Source organism: Ambystoma mexicanum, chromosome 5p (assembly GCF_040938575.1).
Source record: "Ambystoma mexicanum isolate Mex_15411 chromosome 5p, UKY_AmexF1_1, whole genome shotgun sequence".
NCBI lineage: Eukaryota > Metazoa > Chordata > Amphibia > Caudata > Ambystomatidae > Ambystoma > Ambystoma mexicanum.
In genome coordinates, this window is record NC_090930.1 from 787,215,898 (window position 1) to 787,232,568 (window position 16,671).

The window sequence follows — 16,671 nt, forward strand, 5'->3', positions numbered from 1 at the left end:
GTGTATCTCCCCTCGGGATCTATATAGCTCTTGTGGAGAACAAACTTAAGTGACTTATGGATCATCGTTAGCACCCCTCTAGCGCGCGTGGAGTAGGAGGTGAAATACCTGTGTGGTCCCCATGTTGGTGCAATACTCTTGAACAGAGGGCCCATTGAGTGAGTCTCCTGCAGGAGCAGTATTTTACAATCATGTCTGTTGGCGTACGCCATAATTTTACGAGCCTTGCTGTAATTGCTCAGGCCTCGCACATTCCAGGATATCACTGTTACAGGCATGTCAATGATTTAGGTAACATCCCACCACCGCTGTCGTAAGATGAGTCCAGGGCGGAGGTTGCCCTCATAGGGGCCCCCCGATGCACTGGTCTGCTAATCCGCCCCTGCCTTTTTGCATAACATACAACAAACCCACTCCTCCCCCCTCCCGCACCACCCCATCCAAGCGGGCAGTGTAACCCCACCACCTGTAATTACCAACATGTCCCACAAAAATAATAAAATCAACACTTCCTAAACAGAAGATGTCAAAGGACATTATCCAACGGGGATGTGCCCCTACTGTGGCCCAACTGGGGCCAACCATCAATACCACCCAACCAAACAAACATTTCCATTGCAGTGGGGTGCGCTGTTGCCGTGAGGACGGCCGCTTGTGCATCATGTAGGACAGCGGAAGCCGTCAGAGACAGGTTCTGCGGTAAGCAGATCTCATGTCAGGTCCCAAAGTCGACAGGTCATCGAAAGCCGGATGGGAATGAGGAAGTACCAAGGGGTCATGGTCAGTTCCATGCTCTGACAAATGAACAGAGATCAATGTCCAAAGTACCAAGGGTAAACCTGAAACCGGATGCCTGTAGATGGGGCTGAGTATGCTGGGTTTGCAGTACGTTATTGCTAGTGACACATTCACGTTAATGAGAAAAAAAAGGGGATTTGCTGGATAGATTGATTAGGCCGCATTAGGTCACAATACATTAGGTCAGTCTTCGTCGGCGCGGCCACCAATTGGATCATGGAGAGGGCTGTGTGCTGTAATGAATTTCACCGCCTCGTCAGGCACAGTAAAAAAAATATAATTTGCCATTGTGTGTGATTTTGAGTTGTGCGGGGAACAGGATGGCGTACAGGACATTTAATTCCCTGAGCAGTTTCTTGACCTCGAGGAATTGGCGTCTCTCCTGTTGTACCGCTATCGGAAAATCCTGATGGTATTGGCCTCAAATCGTAGGTCTCCCTTCTCACGTGCTAGGCAGAGGATAAGGTCTCTGTCGCGGTAGTTTAAAATTCTGGCGATGATGGGCCTTGGAATGTCGCCTAGTTTGGGGCGCGGTGATGGGGCTCGATGGGCGCGCTCCACTGTAAAGTAGGGCGAGAGGGCCCGATTGTCTAGGAGATCTTTGAGCAGGGTTTCAATGGCGTCCTCCATATGCCCTTTCAGGGGTTTTTTCCGGGACCCCGATGATTCGCAGGTTACTTCTACGAGAGCGTGATTCCAAGTCGTCACACTTTGCTTTCACACTTTTCATGTCGCGTGATAAGGAGGTGACTGTTCTGCAAGGCTTGAATGTCATCTTCATTCGTCAAGTTTCTGCTCTCAGCGTCGGTGATCCTGGTGGCTGCCTGGTCCACTCGTGTTTTTAGGGAGGCCACATTGACAGTAATGTCATCCAGTTTCTCGTGGAATGAGACAAAGTTTTTAGCCATAGTTTCCATGAGGGTAGTTAGGTCGGGGGCCGTTGCGCAGGGATGAGGGTCCGGTTCTGGTTCCTCCAGTAGGGACGATGTGTGGGCAGATTCCGTCCTCGGGACGGTCTTGGTGAATTTGTCCATGGCTCCCCCTTTCAAGTTCCCTCTAGATCTGTTAGACATTGCCGGTGTAATTTCAGTTGAGTTAGAAATAACAGTTGGAGCTAGTAGGGAAGGGCGGATGTTCAGAGGTACAAAGTGACGGCAGGTGTCAGGCACTGTACTTGTAGCAGTGGCATGGGCAGATTGTGGCAGCAGTGAAGGCAGGGAGGCTGCAGCCAAGTAGAGAGCGTGAAACTATTCAGGGACCAGTAGGAGAAGGCTGTTAGCCCATAAAGGCAGTTATTCTCCTGGTAGAGAGATGCAGCAGTTGCTGTGTGAGAGTTCACTCCTCAGTCAGAGTGAAGGCCAAACACTTCGCTAGACCAGAGGCCACACAGTTCCAAGTCCCTCGGGCAAAGGGGGGGTGGGGGGGAGTCAGGAACCCCGGTGTAGTCCGGAACTCCAATGATGTTAGGTGGAGAAGCGTCCAGCAATTAGGTCCCCCGGAGGCCCCCCACCGGCGCAGGCGATCCGATTATGGTGCCCCCTTCCAAAGCAGGATGCACCGGGCTTTCCAGGCAGTAAGGCAGGGTGATGAGGGCCAGCCCAGAGGAGCCACGAGCGCCACATACCGCCCACCCCCCTTCCCCCACCCCGCTCCTCACCTGGGTATCGGTGTCCGTGGTTCGGGATCATGGGCCGTGGATTTCGGGGGTGGGGGGAGGGGGGCAGCTAGGCTCCTGCTCAGCCGCCCCACGTTGCGGTAAGGTGAGTGATGTGAGGGAGAGGAGTGGGGGCGCGCTCCAGCGCAGGCAGCCGATTGCACCCGATGGCGGAGTCTCTCCCCAGGGGGGGTCAGGCGCAGGCCATGTAATGAGGCCCTCAGAAGGGGGTCAGGGCACGCGGGCACCGCGCACAGTGGTCACCGCCAGCCACTGTGGGAGCCGGCAGGAAGGAGGCGGGAGCCGGGAGCGCGCGAAGGCCCCGGCTGCCGACAGTCAGCTGGCCGAGAAGCCCAGTTTGCCGGCTTCCCGGGACCGATTCAGGCCGGGATTGCTGTGGAGCATGTAGAAAGGGCGTAGTAGCAGATCCACAAAGTGTTGGGCTGCAAAGTTATATGATACCGCAGTTGATGGCGGATTTCGGCCGGAGCCACATGGAGCTCGAGAACTAAGCAGCCACCTTGGGCTGCTCAACAGCGCCACCCCCAAATAAGATGGTGTTTAAGGCAAAGCGGTTTGGATACATATTCTTGGTTTTAATATAGTTTTAATATCCAGTATGTGCTTTTAAATAAATAAAACCTAGCAAGAATTTAAAGAATGTGCTTTGAACATTTTCCTGGTGACAAGCGTGTCCGTTTTGTGTTTTTAAAGTGACCCTACTAACATAGGTGTTGCCTGTGTAAAATTATCAGACACTGTGCCAACCTAAAGAAAACGGAGATGTGGTAGTGCACATTTTGTCCCATTTGTCCTCTGGGGTATCACAGTAAAACACTATTAGATGCTGCACTGCCTTCAGGAATATCTTCGGCATTAGCTTGCCAGATCGAATACCTGCACATCAGCGACCCTGGATTGGAATAGAATATGGATCTGTGTTGTGGGATCAACATGAAACGCTGTAGAGGAGAGATCCCAACATAGCCATCTACCAATACGCAGACGATACTCAGTTGTACATTAGATCAAATGGCACGCAGAACATCATTTGTCTCTGCGATAACCAAACCATTATCAAGTCCTGGATGTCAACTGCCTACCTCAAACTATACCCATCCAAGACTGAATTGGCCTCATCGGTCCACCCGCTAAAAACTAACTTGTACAACAATGACTCAATGATATGCGCCTAGAAGGATCCGATCCTCAACTCAGACTTTGCAAAATCCTTAGGCTTCACCATTGAAAGCAATAAGTCCTCCAGGAAACGCATAACCAAGACGACCCAAATAGCCTGGATCAGAATCTCCAATCTTTGAAAAATCAAAACCTTCATCCCGCCACAGGACTTACCGGACCGTAGAGCAGGCCCTTGTGGTATCACACATAGATGGTGTAAATGCTCTTCTGAGAGGGCTCTCACCTGCTTACTTGGCTCCGCTAAAAGCAGTCCACCACACTGCAGCAGGTCTTATTACGGGAGCACCTAAATATGACCGAATTACCCCAATCCTACGCAAACTACATTGGCTTCCACTCCAAACCAGGATACTTTTGCAGACTGCATGTATCACCCATAAAGCAGTCATGAGTAGCACACAAGCATACCTGGTGGCTAAGCTCCACATAACTGGTGGCAAACGCACCTCGCGAAGCAAATCACCAACCGGCTTGAATCAAAACTCGTCTGCAAAGAGGACCAGCAAACATTCCTTCTCTTGTCATGCACCCACCCTCTGGAACTCTATCCCGGTGTCCGCTCTGAATGCCTCCACAATTCTCCAATTTCACAAATCTCTCAAAACATGGCTCTTAACAACCCCTAACCAAGGACTAATTCCAATGAATGCACATACTGACACACAGACTTCACAGTACTGTTAATAGATGACCGCCAAAATGCCAGCTACCCACATTCTGTACAGTGCTCCACTGCTCTCAAGCAAGGTCTGCGCTTTAAACAAAATAAAAATAGAGGTGTGAGCCTTGTGGGACACAAATAGGGCTCTTGTATGTATTGCCAAATACAATTGCAATGAAAACACTGTGCATTAAAGTCCACCCTGCTATCACCTAAAACATGTACTACTTGGCTGATTGCTGAAGCATCTATATCAAAGGCAACATTTCGAATGTCCAAGTTTAGATTGCATCACACATGCTTCTGTGCCATACAGTAAAGAACACAGAGCTTTTAATAAAATGTTTCAGGCAGGTAAGGCTGGCTAGAGTTGAACACAGCTAAATCATATACACTAGGTACAGACACCCACCAACAAACTGCACCTTCACCACCCTTGGTTCTGAACTTGCTTAATTGGAAAGTTTCCGCCTACCAGAGATCCCCCATTTGAAAACAACTTGTGTAGAAGATAGACAAATACTCACCCGAGAAAAAACTTCTGAATTTTGCTTCTCAGCCTTCTCGTCCAGCTGAAATTAAGAATGAAAAAATAAGAACGTGTACAGAAAAACCGAATCATTGCACCAATTACATATACGGTGTCACTTCATATACAAGTCTAATTTTCACAACAAATTTATTGTACAAGTAATAATAAAAAAAAAACATCAACTCTGTTAACTCGTATGACAACATCTTCTGGCATAAAGGGATGGTTTTGAAATACTTAAGCAGTAGTTAAACAATTCTGAGAAACCATGAGGGTTTAATGGGTTCCATGTGTTAATATCCCTGCAAGAATATCGGCATACAAAAATATTGCCATATTTTTGCGGCGATATTAAGGCATGGAACCTGCAGGGGACACCCCCGCAACCCTGGCTCCCAAGAACCCCAAAAAATTTCCCCCCACAAAAATATCGCCTATGGCCGTTCCAGACGACCCTATGTACGGCAATATTTTTGGTGGGGATAATATGTAGTGATACCGTTTAATGGCTACTTGGAACCACTTCTTATATTTCAGAAATGGAATGTGAAGCAAAAGTGCCAATATGTCAGTGGCATGTCCTTGAACGAGTTATGAAATAACTCGAAGTGAGAGCTTGCAAACAGGGGATCTATGTAATCACTGGGGCGTCCAAGGTCTACTTTCAAAAAGCCGACTTCCATTACAGCGCAGTGATCACATACATCACTTTGGCCGTGGCCGCAACCTCCCTACTTGCCTTCGGTGGCACACTTCTGTGTGTGCCGCCGACTCATCTGTCCCTGCGGCGTCAGTTCCTCCCACTTACATGGGACAGATCTGGCGTTGCAGGGCCCTTTATTTTTTTGTTGGCCTTTTTTAAAAAAACATTCTTGTCCCCCGCTCTCCATCTAATGGAAGCGGGGACACCCCAGAAACCGCTGCTCCTCTTAGCCGGTGTAATGGATGGGTGGCGGGGGGGAGGTTGGGACTTTTGTTCTGCGCAAAGGCACAGTATCTGTAATGTCGCCACTATGGACCAATACCCACAAAGGTAATAACATTAGGTTTTTGCTAACATAACACCTCTCCCTCCAACAAGCAACCCTTTCACCGATCTAACCACCGCTACACCCAGAGAACTTGATTTAAGGAGGTTAATCATTAACATTTTACATTTATTTGCGAGACACAAATTTGAAAACTATCTAGCTTGCATCGAGGATCCATTAGCAGCCGTATTGTTGGTGTGAAATAGGAGTGGGAAAACAAATTTTCAACAGTCAAGAAATTGCTCAAAAAAACATTTTTGAAACTAAAATCAATTTAGGTTAGAAGCATAAAAACGTAAAGCAAAAACATCCAAAAGTAGTAATTGCAATAAACCTTTGAGCGTATACACATGCTAAAATAAAAACAATCATATCTGCAAAATGGATAGGCTCGCTTGTGGTTAGTCCTTAGATCAAATAGAGCTGCATGATTAAAGATAACAAGTAAAGGATCTGGTGGCTTGTATTCCATAGGAAAGGATGCGACTATGTCGACTGCAAAACCAACAACACGTGTGCACAGAGCACAGTGCCTCGAGGTGACAGTACTTGTCCATGTCAACAAATGCATAGGTTATAAGAAAAACCCGCACAAGATCCTAGTTATCAGAGTTATAAATACATTGCCATTATGAAATGCAAACGCAATAAAAGCTGCAAGTCTGTTACATTTAAATTCTATCATAATTTGGCCTTGCCGACCAAGGTTTCAACCACCGAAATCCTCAGTAAAACATTTCAACATTTAGGTTTCATGCCTACTAAGGAAAGATGCTGGGCATAATTATTTTAAATATATTTTAAGAGTAAATCAATTCATCGTGTGAGAACCATGCTGGAAAATGAATCCCAGACAAATTGCATTTCATTTTACAAAGCGTTGTTTCAATTATGCACCATATGCACAATGTTACTACTTGAAATAACCATATTCTTCAATTGGTAGCTCCGGGACTTGCTTACTGTGACAGAGTCGGTGTAATCAACACCAGACTCTGCCGATGAAAAACCTTTAGATTATTTTTGTATATTTGGAGCCTAAGCTAGCCCACTCACAAAGAGTCCTCCGTCTGCCATGACCCATCCATCTGAAACTCAATCCCAGCATAGATTCAAAATGTCGCCACCATCCTCCAGTTCCTTACAAATTCTTTCAACATTACCTGTCTGACAAATAAAAATCCACTCCCACTCTCCAACATTTGTTGTACGCTACTGTATAAAATGACAAGCCCAATGCTGGCCCCCTCCCACTGTAAAGCTCTCCCATTGCTCTTGAGCTAGCTCTGCGCTATAAGCAAGAAAAGAACAAAAAATATTTTTCAGGAGTCAACTATATTTTATCTCTTACTCTTATTTGGATCTTTCAGAATTTTCAATATCTATTTGTAGAACAGTCTTTCACTGGTCTTTCTATTTTAGGAACTTGTGGTCTGTGTTCCAGCATGTAACATTCATTGTTAAATTATTGTTTGTAGCGCAAAAACGAACTTTCACTAAAGCATATGTTTTCGCCTCAACTGCTGTAGGCTTTTGTCCACTCTTTTCTCCCTCTTGGGCCCTCACATTAGGATTTCCACCATCAGCTCCGTTCCACGTGCGTTTCTGGAAGGATCTTGTGGCTTCTGCTCTCAAAGGTTTCTTTTCTTGTTCACACCACTACGAGCAGCTCCATATCGAACATGCAGTTGGCCGCATAGACTACCTCCCTCCTACCTTTTCATAGTTGTTTGTAGGCAGGATAATGCAGTGTGGATGCTCTGCTAACCAACAGACCGCTTCTCCACTACACCCAGATTCCACCTTCTGTACTCTCAGGTATTTTTCATCCGGCCATTCTATGCCATACTGGACTGATGGCTATGTTTTAGAGGGGAAGGTGGGTGGGCATATGGAGGCAAGGAAACAATGGACTAACAGTATAGCAGTAGCTACAAGGAGCATGTTTGGCTTACTCCTACATCCCTTTGTTCTCTACCTATGGGACATTGGAGAGCACTGAAATAAGAGGGAAGACTGGAAATACTACTAACATATCCAAAAGCATTCTTCAGCACAGCCTGGCTGAAACGAGAATCGGCTCTAGGAATGCCATTGATAAACTAATGCTTGCAAAACGCTGACATAAGTTCAAGTAGCAGCCCTAGTGCTAACGTGCCAAATAACTTAGGGCTGGAAGGGCGGAGCTTGAGTTAGCCTGCACTGCTTGGACATGAAGGCTTTATTGGGGAGAGAGTTTCTGAATTTAATAACCTCACGGTGCCGGAAAGAATCCAGCATAAAATCGGGGTATTGGAGGCCCGCCTGCCAGGAGAGCAGGACTCCGATAGCAACCTGTCTCTCAAACACACTGAACTCCATAGTCCTAACTAGGTACAACTCCAGGGCTCTATGAACATCTTAACAGTCAAGTGCCTCGTAGCTTCTGAAAAATGGGTTATGGAAAAAAAGTAGGGATACTTCCCGATGTAAATGAAAATACAGGGGATCCTTGGAAGCAAATAAAGAATGCATACGATGGATGACTTGGTCCAAATTTAAAACTGTAAAAGGTTCCCCTGAAAAAAAGGTCTGCAGTTCCTGTAGTCTCCTTGGCAACGCAACAGCCAAAAAGCATCAAGCTGAACTTCAGAAGTAGTCATAGGCTCAACTAAATAGATAGGCATGTGCTGCATTTACGCAAATACGGTTAAGACTGATTTTCTATACTCTTGACTGGTGGACAGATGTATAGAAGCCCAACCTATATTGTGACAGGGGCAACTCTGGGAGCTGTAGCCAAACCAGTTCAAGGTAGCAGTGATAAGAGGTCTAGGCTAAGTATCAAGAGGTGGTGAGCTTGTAAAGGGTCCACAATGAAAAACAAGAGGGGGCGAGGCGCACACTCCACTTCCCAGCCAATATACTACCTGAAACAAAAATTACTGGGTTAAATCCCAAAAGTGTCCAATACATTCACAGGGTTAAATCCCAAATGCTGCTAAAATGTTCACAGGGTTGAATCCCTTCAGCTATATTTGCACTGCTGTTCTCCTCCTAGCGCTTTTGTGTCTCCAACTGTCATCAGTGAGGATGTGTTGCCTATCTTTCCAGGTGATTCCAATATAATTACTATTGCAGTCTCTAAGGATTATGGTAGCTGTAGTGAAACCATTTTAACAATTCAGGTGACCAGGAAATGACTCCCCTCCAGAAGCACACATCTTACCCTTAATAGGGAGAGGGGAGGAAAACCATAATTATGGCTCTCCAATGTGGGGCATAATAACTCTGGTGCTGCAGCCTCTGGAGTCCGGCTCTCTACAAAAATACATGAAAAACAAGAGGGGGCATGGCGCGCACTCCAGTTCCCAGCCAATATACTACCTGAAACAAAAATGACTGGGTTAAATCCCAAAAGTGTCCAGTAGATTCACAGGGTTAACTCCCAACTGCTGCCAAAATGTTCATAGGGTTGAATCTCTTCAGCTGCATTTGTAATCCTGTTCGAGAAGGGTCCACAATGAGTACACACAATGGGAGAGACAGCACCCCTTCATCCCAAGAAGCACCAAATCAACAGACCAGACCCCCACAGCAAGGCGCAACAGACCCACTCCCAAGGGGGAATCCAGGAGACGGGCAGGAAGTCTTACCCACTACAAACCAGAAAGAGGCCAACTCCTACACCACGAGGTACCACCAAACCCCTCGAACCAAGATCACGCTGCGTAAGCACAAATGTCCAAATCCAGACACAGGCAAGCTAAAGCCACAGCCACCAAACAGAAACAAGACCAGAACCTGGAGCGCCTCTGGGGATCTAATGCAGCGACAAGCCAGAAAATATCTACGCAAAACGAGAAAGGCGAAAGAAGCCACAGGGAAGAGGACAACACAGACATGACCACTAAAGAAGACATGAAAGAATGGTTCAAAGAATTCCAAGAACAATTCATGACCTCCATGCACTCCCAATTTGAGTCTATGAAAGGAGAAATGAAGCAGGCGGTCCAGGAACTGAAAATAGAGATGGGGAATCTAGAGGAAAGAACAGATATCTTGGAAAAAACGGTACAGAACAGATGAAGAAACAACAGTATGCGGAAGTACAAAAGAGACTGGTAAGCCTATCCCAGGAGTTGGAAGCCCAATGCGAGGGTTTTGAAAATCGCTCCCGCAGAGCAAACATCCGAATCAAAAATATGGCAGAGACGGTCCAGGACAAGGACCTCAAACAAGCAGTGCAGCAAGTATTTCGGGGCATCCTAGAAGAGAAGGATGAAACGGTAATCCAGATTGAAAGGATACACAGGGTAGGTCCACGCCGCAACGGAGTACCCGGTGCACGCCCCAGAGACGTCCTGATCGCAATGGCTTCGTAACCTCAAAAAAGAGCAGATCCTGCGGAAAGCCAGAGCGATGGACCATTATCAGGATGAATGGAACAGAAATACTACTCTACCAAGATTTGGCACAATCAACCCTCCAAAAGCGCAAGGAGATGTCACAAACAAAGGAATTGTCGGCAAAGCAAATACGATATAAACGAACATTCCCTTTCGGCCTTTTATTCACATGGGAAGGGAAGCAACATAGAATCACCCCGGTCGAGGAAGGGAAGCGGATCATGAATCTTCAGGAGAAAGAGGACCCCCAGACCAACGATGGAGAACCAACCCAGGGGAGGAGAGCCCCTAGGGGCTGGTCCACGATAAAGCCAAGCGCAAAACGCCCCACGGAGTCGTCAAGACATAAATAAAGGTCACAAGCCTCCATGTGCATATTGAATGGCGACCACCAGAATTCCTACAGAAAACCAGAAACCAAATTGCCACCACTGGTACACACACTGCGGTAGCGAGCTGGGACCACACAGGAACTCGAAGAGACTTTGTGAGGTTTAGGACTCCTCACGACATAGTTACTCCTGAGTGTGAGAGGGCATGGCATGGAGGGCAACACGCCCGAGCGATCGTAGGGCCCAGAGTCCTCCTCAGGACTGTTATAATGGAAAGGGGAGAGGAGGGGAGGGGGGGGTTCAGTTGGGGTACATAATGGGGGGGATAGGAATGGAAAAGGGGAAAGGGGAAAAGCAAGGGACAAGATCAGCGAAGGGGAAGGGAACTCGCCGGCACTCAGCAAAGAATCAACAGTAAAAAAAACGAAAAGGATCCAACAAACAGAATCACGCATCGGGATGGGGCTGAAAATCCTTACACATAATATCAGAGGATTAAACTCCCCAGTGAAAAGGAAGAAAGTAGAACACCATCTACAGCAGGGGAATTACGACATAATTATGCAACAAGAGACACATACAGAAAAAGGACAAAGGGAAAATTCAATTGAAAGGATATAATCGGATAATCCATGCAAATGATGGAGAAAAGAAAACAAAGGGGGTACTGGTGGCATTCGCCTACTCCTTCAACGTTCAAATACGAGACACCCTAGAGGACAAGCAAGGGAGATTCTTAGCAGCAAAAATGCAAATCGAGAACCGTCCTCTAACGCTTGCTACGGTATACACCCCAAATACGGGCCAGGACCAATTCTTGAAAGACGCCCTGAACAAATTAGAACACTTCACACAAGAAGAGACGATCCTGGCCGGGGACTTCAACATGGTCTGGACACCAAGTGAAGACAGATGAAACCCAAACATCTCACACCAACGCACCCCGTCCCAATCTCTAAAGAATACCATGCAGAACCTAGCACTAGAAGACGTTTGGCGGAAAATAAGAGGCCCGACACCGGGGTACACATATCACTCCCATGTGCACAGCACAAGCCCCAGAATATATCTGGGCATCGTTGAGCCTTCTAGGGGAAATACAGGAGGTTGAGACGGGCCCTATATCAATCTCGGACCCATCTCTATGTCAATCCCGGCCAGCCGCAAACAATCCGGACTCTGGCGTTGGACCCTTCCGAGAGAAGTCATGCAAGACACAGTGATGCGAGAATCAATCAGAGGCTACATTGAAGAATACTTTGCCCAGAACAACTCCCCTGAAACAGAGAAGGCCACAATATGGGAAGCCTTCAAAGCAGTAATGTGGGGCCACCTGATAGCTCTAAAAGCACAGACGGACAGCCAATCTCGTAAATGGGAAGAAGAACTGGAAAAAAACCTTCAAAGATAAGGGAGGAAATGACAAACAAGCACACCCAGAAATTAAAGAGCGCCTACAGACATATACAAAGCCAACTGGAGGTAATTCGAACCAAAAGGGCCGAAAACCACTTACTACACCTGAAACATTGGTATGCCATGAAAGCCAACAAAGCAGACAAACTACTGGTGAGACAACTGAAAGGCAGACAACAAAGAAACGGTAAAGGCTCTGAAGGATAACAACGACCAAGTGAGTACACAATCAAAGTCCATAAAATAAATATTTAGAGTCTTCTACCAAAAACTATACGCGTCTGACAAACCAACAGCGACAGATCAGAAACTACTTAAAAGACACAAAACTCTCAACAATTACATCAGAAGAGCAGTCAACTCTCAACGCACAAATAACGATAGAGGAAGTCACGAAGGCAATAAGAGACTTACCCAAAAACAAGGCCCCGGGACCGGATGGCTTCACATCAATATTCTATACAACCTACCCAGACTCCATAAATCCGGTTCTCACTGAGCTTTTCAACACATTTAAAGACTCAGCCAACATCACAAACACAATGAACGAAGCGAAAATTCTGGTATTCTATAAGAAAGGGAAAAATCCGGAAGATCCAGCCTCTTACAGCCCCGTTGCTTTAATTAAACTGGATGCCAAACTATATACCAAAATATTAGCCAACAGACTCACGCCCCTGCTTCCCAAACTGATTCACCAGGACCAGTCGGGATTTATCCCAAACGGAACAACGCATGACATCAGAAGAATCGCCCACGGAAAAAGCGTTTGACCGAGTAGGGTGGACCATACTCTTCCGAACACTGGAAAAATTCGGTCTAGGCGAAACCTACATCAATATGATACGGGCCAACTACAACTCACCAACAGCCCGAATCGCAGTGAACGGGGAACTTTCAGACACAATAAAAATTGAAAGGGGCACAAAGCAGGGTGTTCCCTCTCCCCAATACTATACGCAATGTTCCTGGAGCCGCTGCTGACGAAAATAAGGAACTTGCCCGAAATCAAAGGCATCACGATGGGAGGAACGACCCACAAAATAGCAGCATATGCTGACTACATGCTGATCGCCCTTGCAGAACCAGAAAAGACTACTCTCTATCATACAAACGATAGAAAACTTTGGCCTCGTCTCTGGCCTAAAGATAAATAGACAAAAATCAGAGCTAATGGTTCTGGCGGGCGACAAACAGGAAATACAGAAGCAAGCAGGGGAGCTACAACTTCGAGTAGCGGAAGGAGGGATCAGATACCTGGGGGTCACGCTCACCAACACAATACAAGGTCTATATTCAGGAAACTTCCCGAATCTGATAGCACAGGTGAGGAAAGACATGGACAGCTGGAACCCAGTGTCGATCTCTTGGTGGGGCAGAATAACAGTGATAAAAATGACAATACTGCCCAGACTTTTAGACTACTTTCAGGCACTCCCCATAAAAATCCTGCCCACGTTCTTCAAAGAACTAGTCAAAATGGTAAACAAATACATTTGGCAGAACAAAACCCCCAAGAATCTCCAACATAGTACTAACGGCCCCAAAGCTCGCGGGAGGAATGGCTCTCCCACATATTTTCGAAAATATTATGAGGCAGCACAACTCTGGGTCCTGAAGGAATGGATTCCCAATAACTCAGAAGATATGGGAAGCACAAGATAGGGCAGTTGCAACGAAAAGCCTACAACAGCTTTTGTGGACCAGCCCCGAACACAGACATCAAAATCTCAGAATTAGTGAAATTATGGGAGCAGTGCTGGAAATATGGAACAAGGCGACAAAAAAAGAATCTTTAACAATATACCCGGCACCCTTCATGCCATTATTCGAGAACCTGGAATTCAAACCGGGCACAGAGAAAGAAAAATTCAGAAAATGGATAGATGCTGAATGCATTAAGGTGGGAGACATGTTTGTAGACAACCAGATCAGAACATTCGCGGAATGCAGCTCTCTCTTAGGCCTAACGGAAAAAGACGGATACAAATTTGAACAACTCCATCATTGGCTCTCCACCCCAAGAATAACGCACGCGGCAACGAGAGATCCAACCCCCTTCGAGACATATCATGACACACCTAGGAGACAAAAAATTTGTATCCACACTATACAAATTCATAAATGCCCAGGCGGAAGACACTAAATGGCAATATATAAAGAGATGGGAGACAACTCTGGGGAGAGAAATCACAAAATTCCAATGGGATTATCTCTGGAAAATAATCCCAAAATGGACACGGGCGATTCAACAGAGAAGCTTGGGCGAAGATAATGATCCAATGGCATTATATGGCAGAAAGACTGCATATAATGTTCACCACGCTCATAGCCGCATGGGTAACAATATCCCACAGATGGAAACAGAAATCACTGCCAGTCACACTAGAATGGCTACAGAGGCTATGGCAATTTATAGCAATGGAGCGGTTAACATATAACATCCAAGGGGACCGACAAAACCTCCGAACAGACTGGGGGGCTGGTGTTAGAACACCTACAAAGTGACTATATGCTACAATGGTGTCCACACAAAATCAGAATATTAGACATGTTCACATGAGAGACAACTCTAAGGACATATCAATTCGCTGATAAACATTAAGCTGCCGGGGAGGGAGAGGGAAGGGAGGAAGGGGAGAGGGACATGGTTCAAGTCCCACTATTATGTTTGCTTCATTTCATAAAATGCAATAAAAACATATTGGAAAAAAAATACAAGTCCAATAGAAATTCCAGAGATGCTGTTACCTGCAGGGATGAGTAATGGTGAGCAAATCCTCAAGTATACACTGAGTATTCACTCAGCTGAAAGGGGGGGAAGCAACCGCTGCCATCATCTTGCTAAAGACGCGCAAGGCTGAGATCAGGCCAAGGAGTAGCAAATGGTACTAGACTGGCTATTGCCTCGATACACAAATGAAACAGATATTGATCCCAGTTTTGGTCAGGTAAGCATTCATCAGATCCCATCGCACAGACCCAATTTCTCTGCTGAAGTGCTGAATAGATCTGAGCAGGGAATTAACCCTTCTTTGAAAATGAAGATTCAGGAGTGAAGCGATTAGAAATGGTGCACAGAACTACTAGGTTGTGTTTGGGCACTGTACATAGTATTCAATAAGGAACAAGTAAGTTACTTGTAACTCCTGTTCTCCATCATTGGTATTTTTCATTTATTCAGAAGCTCATGAATATTCCCCGTCAGGCTGGGAATCCTCAGTAATGTAAAGCTTCAAACTGTTTGTCACTTGTATAGCCTGTCATTTTGGGTCATACTGCCCTAGCCAATGACAGTCCTCATTAGCTCCACCCCAGGAGGCCATCTTCAGATTTAGAAGCGCACGAAATGTGAAAGTAGGAACCAAGAAGAGCCAGAGAGGGGTAGGATGGAGGGTCGCATGTGAATCCATGAAAGATACCAATGCTGGAGAACCGGTGTTACAGGTAACTTGTTCCTTCTCCAGCATTGGATCTTTCATTGATTCACAGGCTTAGGAGTACGATTATACTGCAGTATATACAAACAACCAATGGGAGGCGGTTTAGCTCTACAGAAGCAATTGAACTCAGTTTATGAAAATGTGCTGCGGAGCACTGCCTGGCTGTCACAGGACACCTCCCTAAAATCCCGGTCAATGCAGTAGAATCTTGCGTAGGTGCGGACAGACTTCCATGTAGCAGCCCTGCCGATGTTGAGCAGGGGAACGCCATGGGAGAAGTTACAGCTCTGGTGGCATGGGCCCATGGCCTTCCTGGCAAGGGTCTCCTTGCAAGTTGGTGGCAAAGCAAGATATATCCAGAGAGCCATCTGGAAATGGAAGACTTATCCTGGGCGTTGCCTTTTCCCATAGTGTCACGATGTCTGCCCCCAGACATCCGGAACAGAGTCATCTATCCAGGGAACAGGCATCCACGAAGACCCAGGTATTCCCAAAACCCTGTCTAGGGGCTATATGGGTTCAGTCCTGGCGCCGTAGGCGCCAGGATCATATTGCCATCTTCAAACTGTGCAGGTCATCCTGCAAAGAACTCACGTACAGGCCATCATGAGGCCATGAAGGGACTACTTTCCTTTAGGAACTATTTTACTACTTGGGTGTGGTACTGGAACTCTTTACTGGGAACTAATTTCTTGATGCTATTTAAACCATGCACAAAGAGCAGCTCACGCTTCGCGTTATTCTGCATCTCAGCAGCCTAACGCTCACCGTGTCTGCAGTCCAGTATTCAGTCTACAGCTACACCCGTTTATGTCCGGAGCCGATCCTAGAGAAAAGAAGAGAAGGTTAGAACAGGAAGATTCCCATTTGGTCATCTTCTCCTGCAGCAGCCGCACCTGTGAGAAAGGGGAAAAAAACATTTAAAACTACTGTGTCGTATTGCCAGCTGCAGTGCCGCGCCATACTCACCTATCATTAGAGCATCTTCACGGCCCAGCGCGGTGCCCGTTGAATCGCAGCTCGCAACATCAGCATCTGAAAAAAGAAGAACAAACAAAAGGTGAGCGGGGTTAACTTACTTACCGCAAGATACTTACTTGACATATTACCGCTCGAGGCAGCGCTGGTCACCATTCTATGCTCGACATTTTCGCAAAGGCGTTGCACCTGCAACAAAGATAGAGAACTATTGGTTAATCGCACTTCGAACAAC

The 16,671-nt window shown here is 46.4% G+C and overlaps 1 protein-coding gene across 3 annotated transcripts in view; it reads right to left on the reverse strand.

The window, feature by feature from the left end:
* Nucleotides 1–16,671, reverse strand: part of LRRFIP2 (LRR binding FLII interacting protein 2) — a 1,092,194-nt gene that overhangs the window by 489,112 nt on the left and 586,411 nt on the right. For all 3 annotated transcript variants that reach the window (XM_069613205.1, XM_069613206.1, XM_069613204.1), the window contains one exon: nt 4,844–4,888. In XM_069613205.1, coding sequence (XP_069469306.1) covers nt 4,844–4,888 — 45 coding nt within the window. The remainder of the gene's footprint in view (nt 1–4,843; nt 4,889–16,671) is intronic.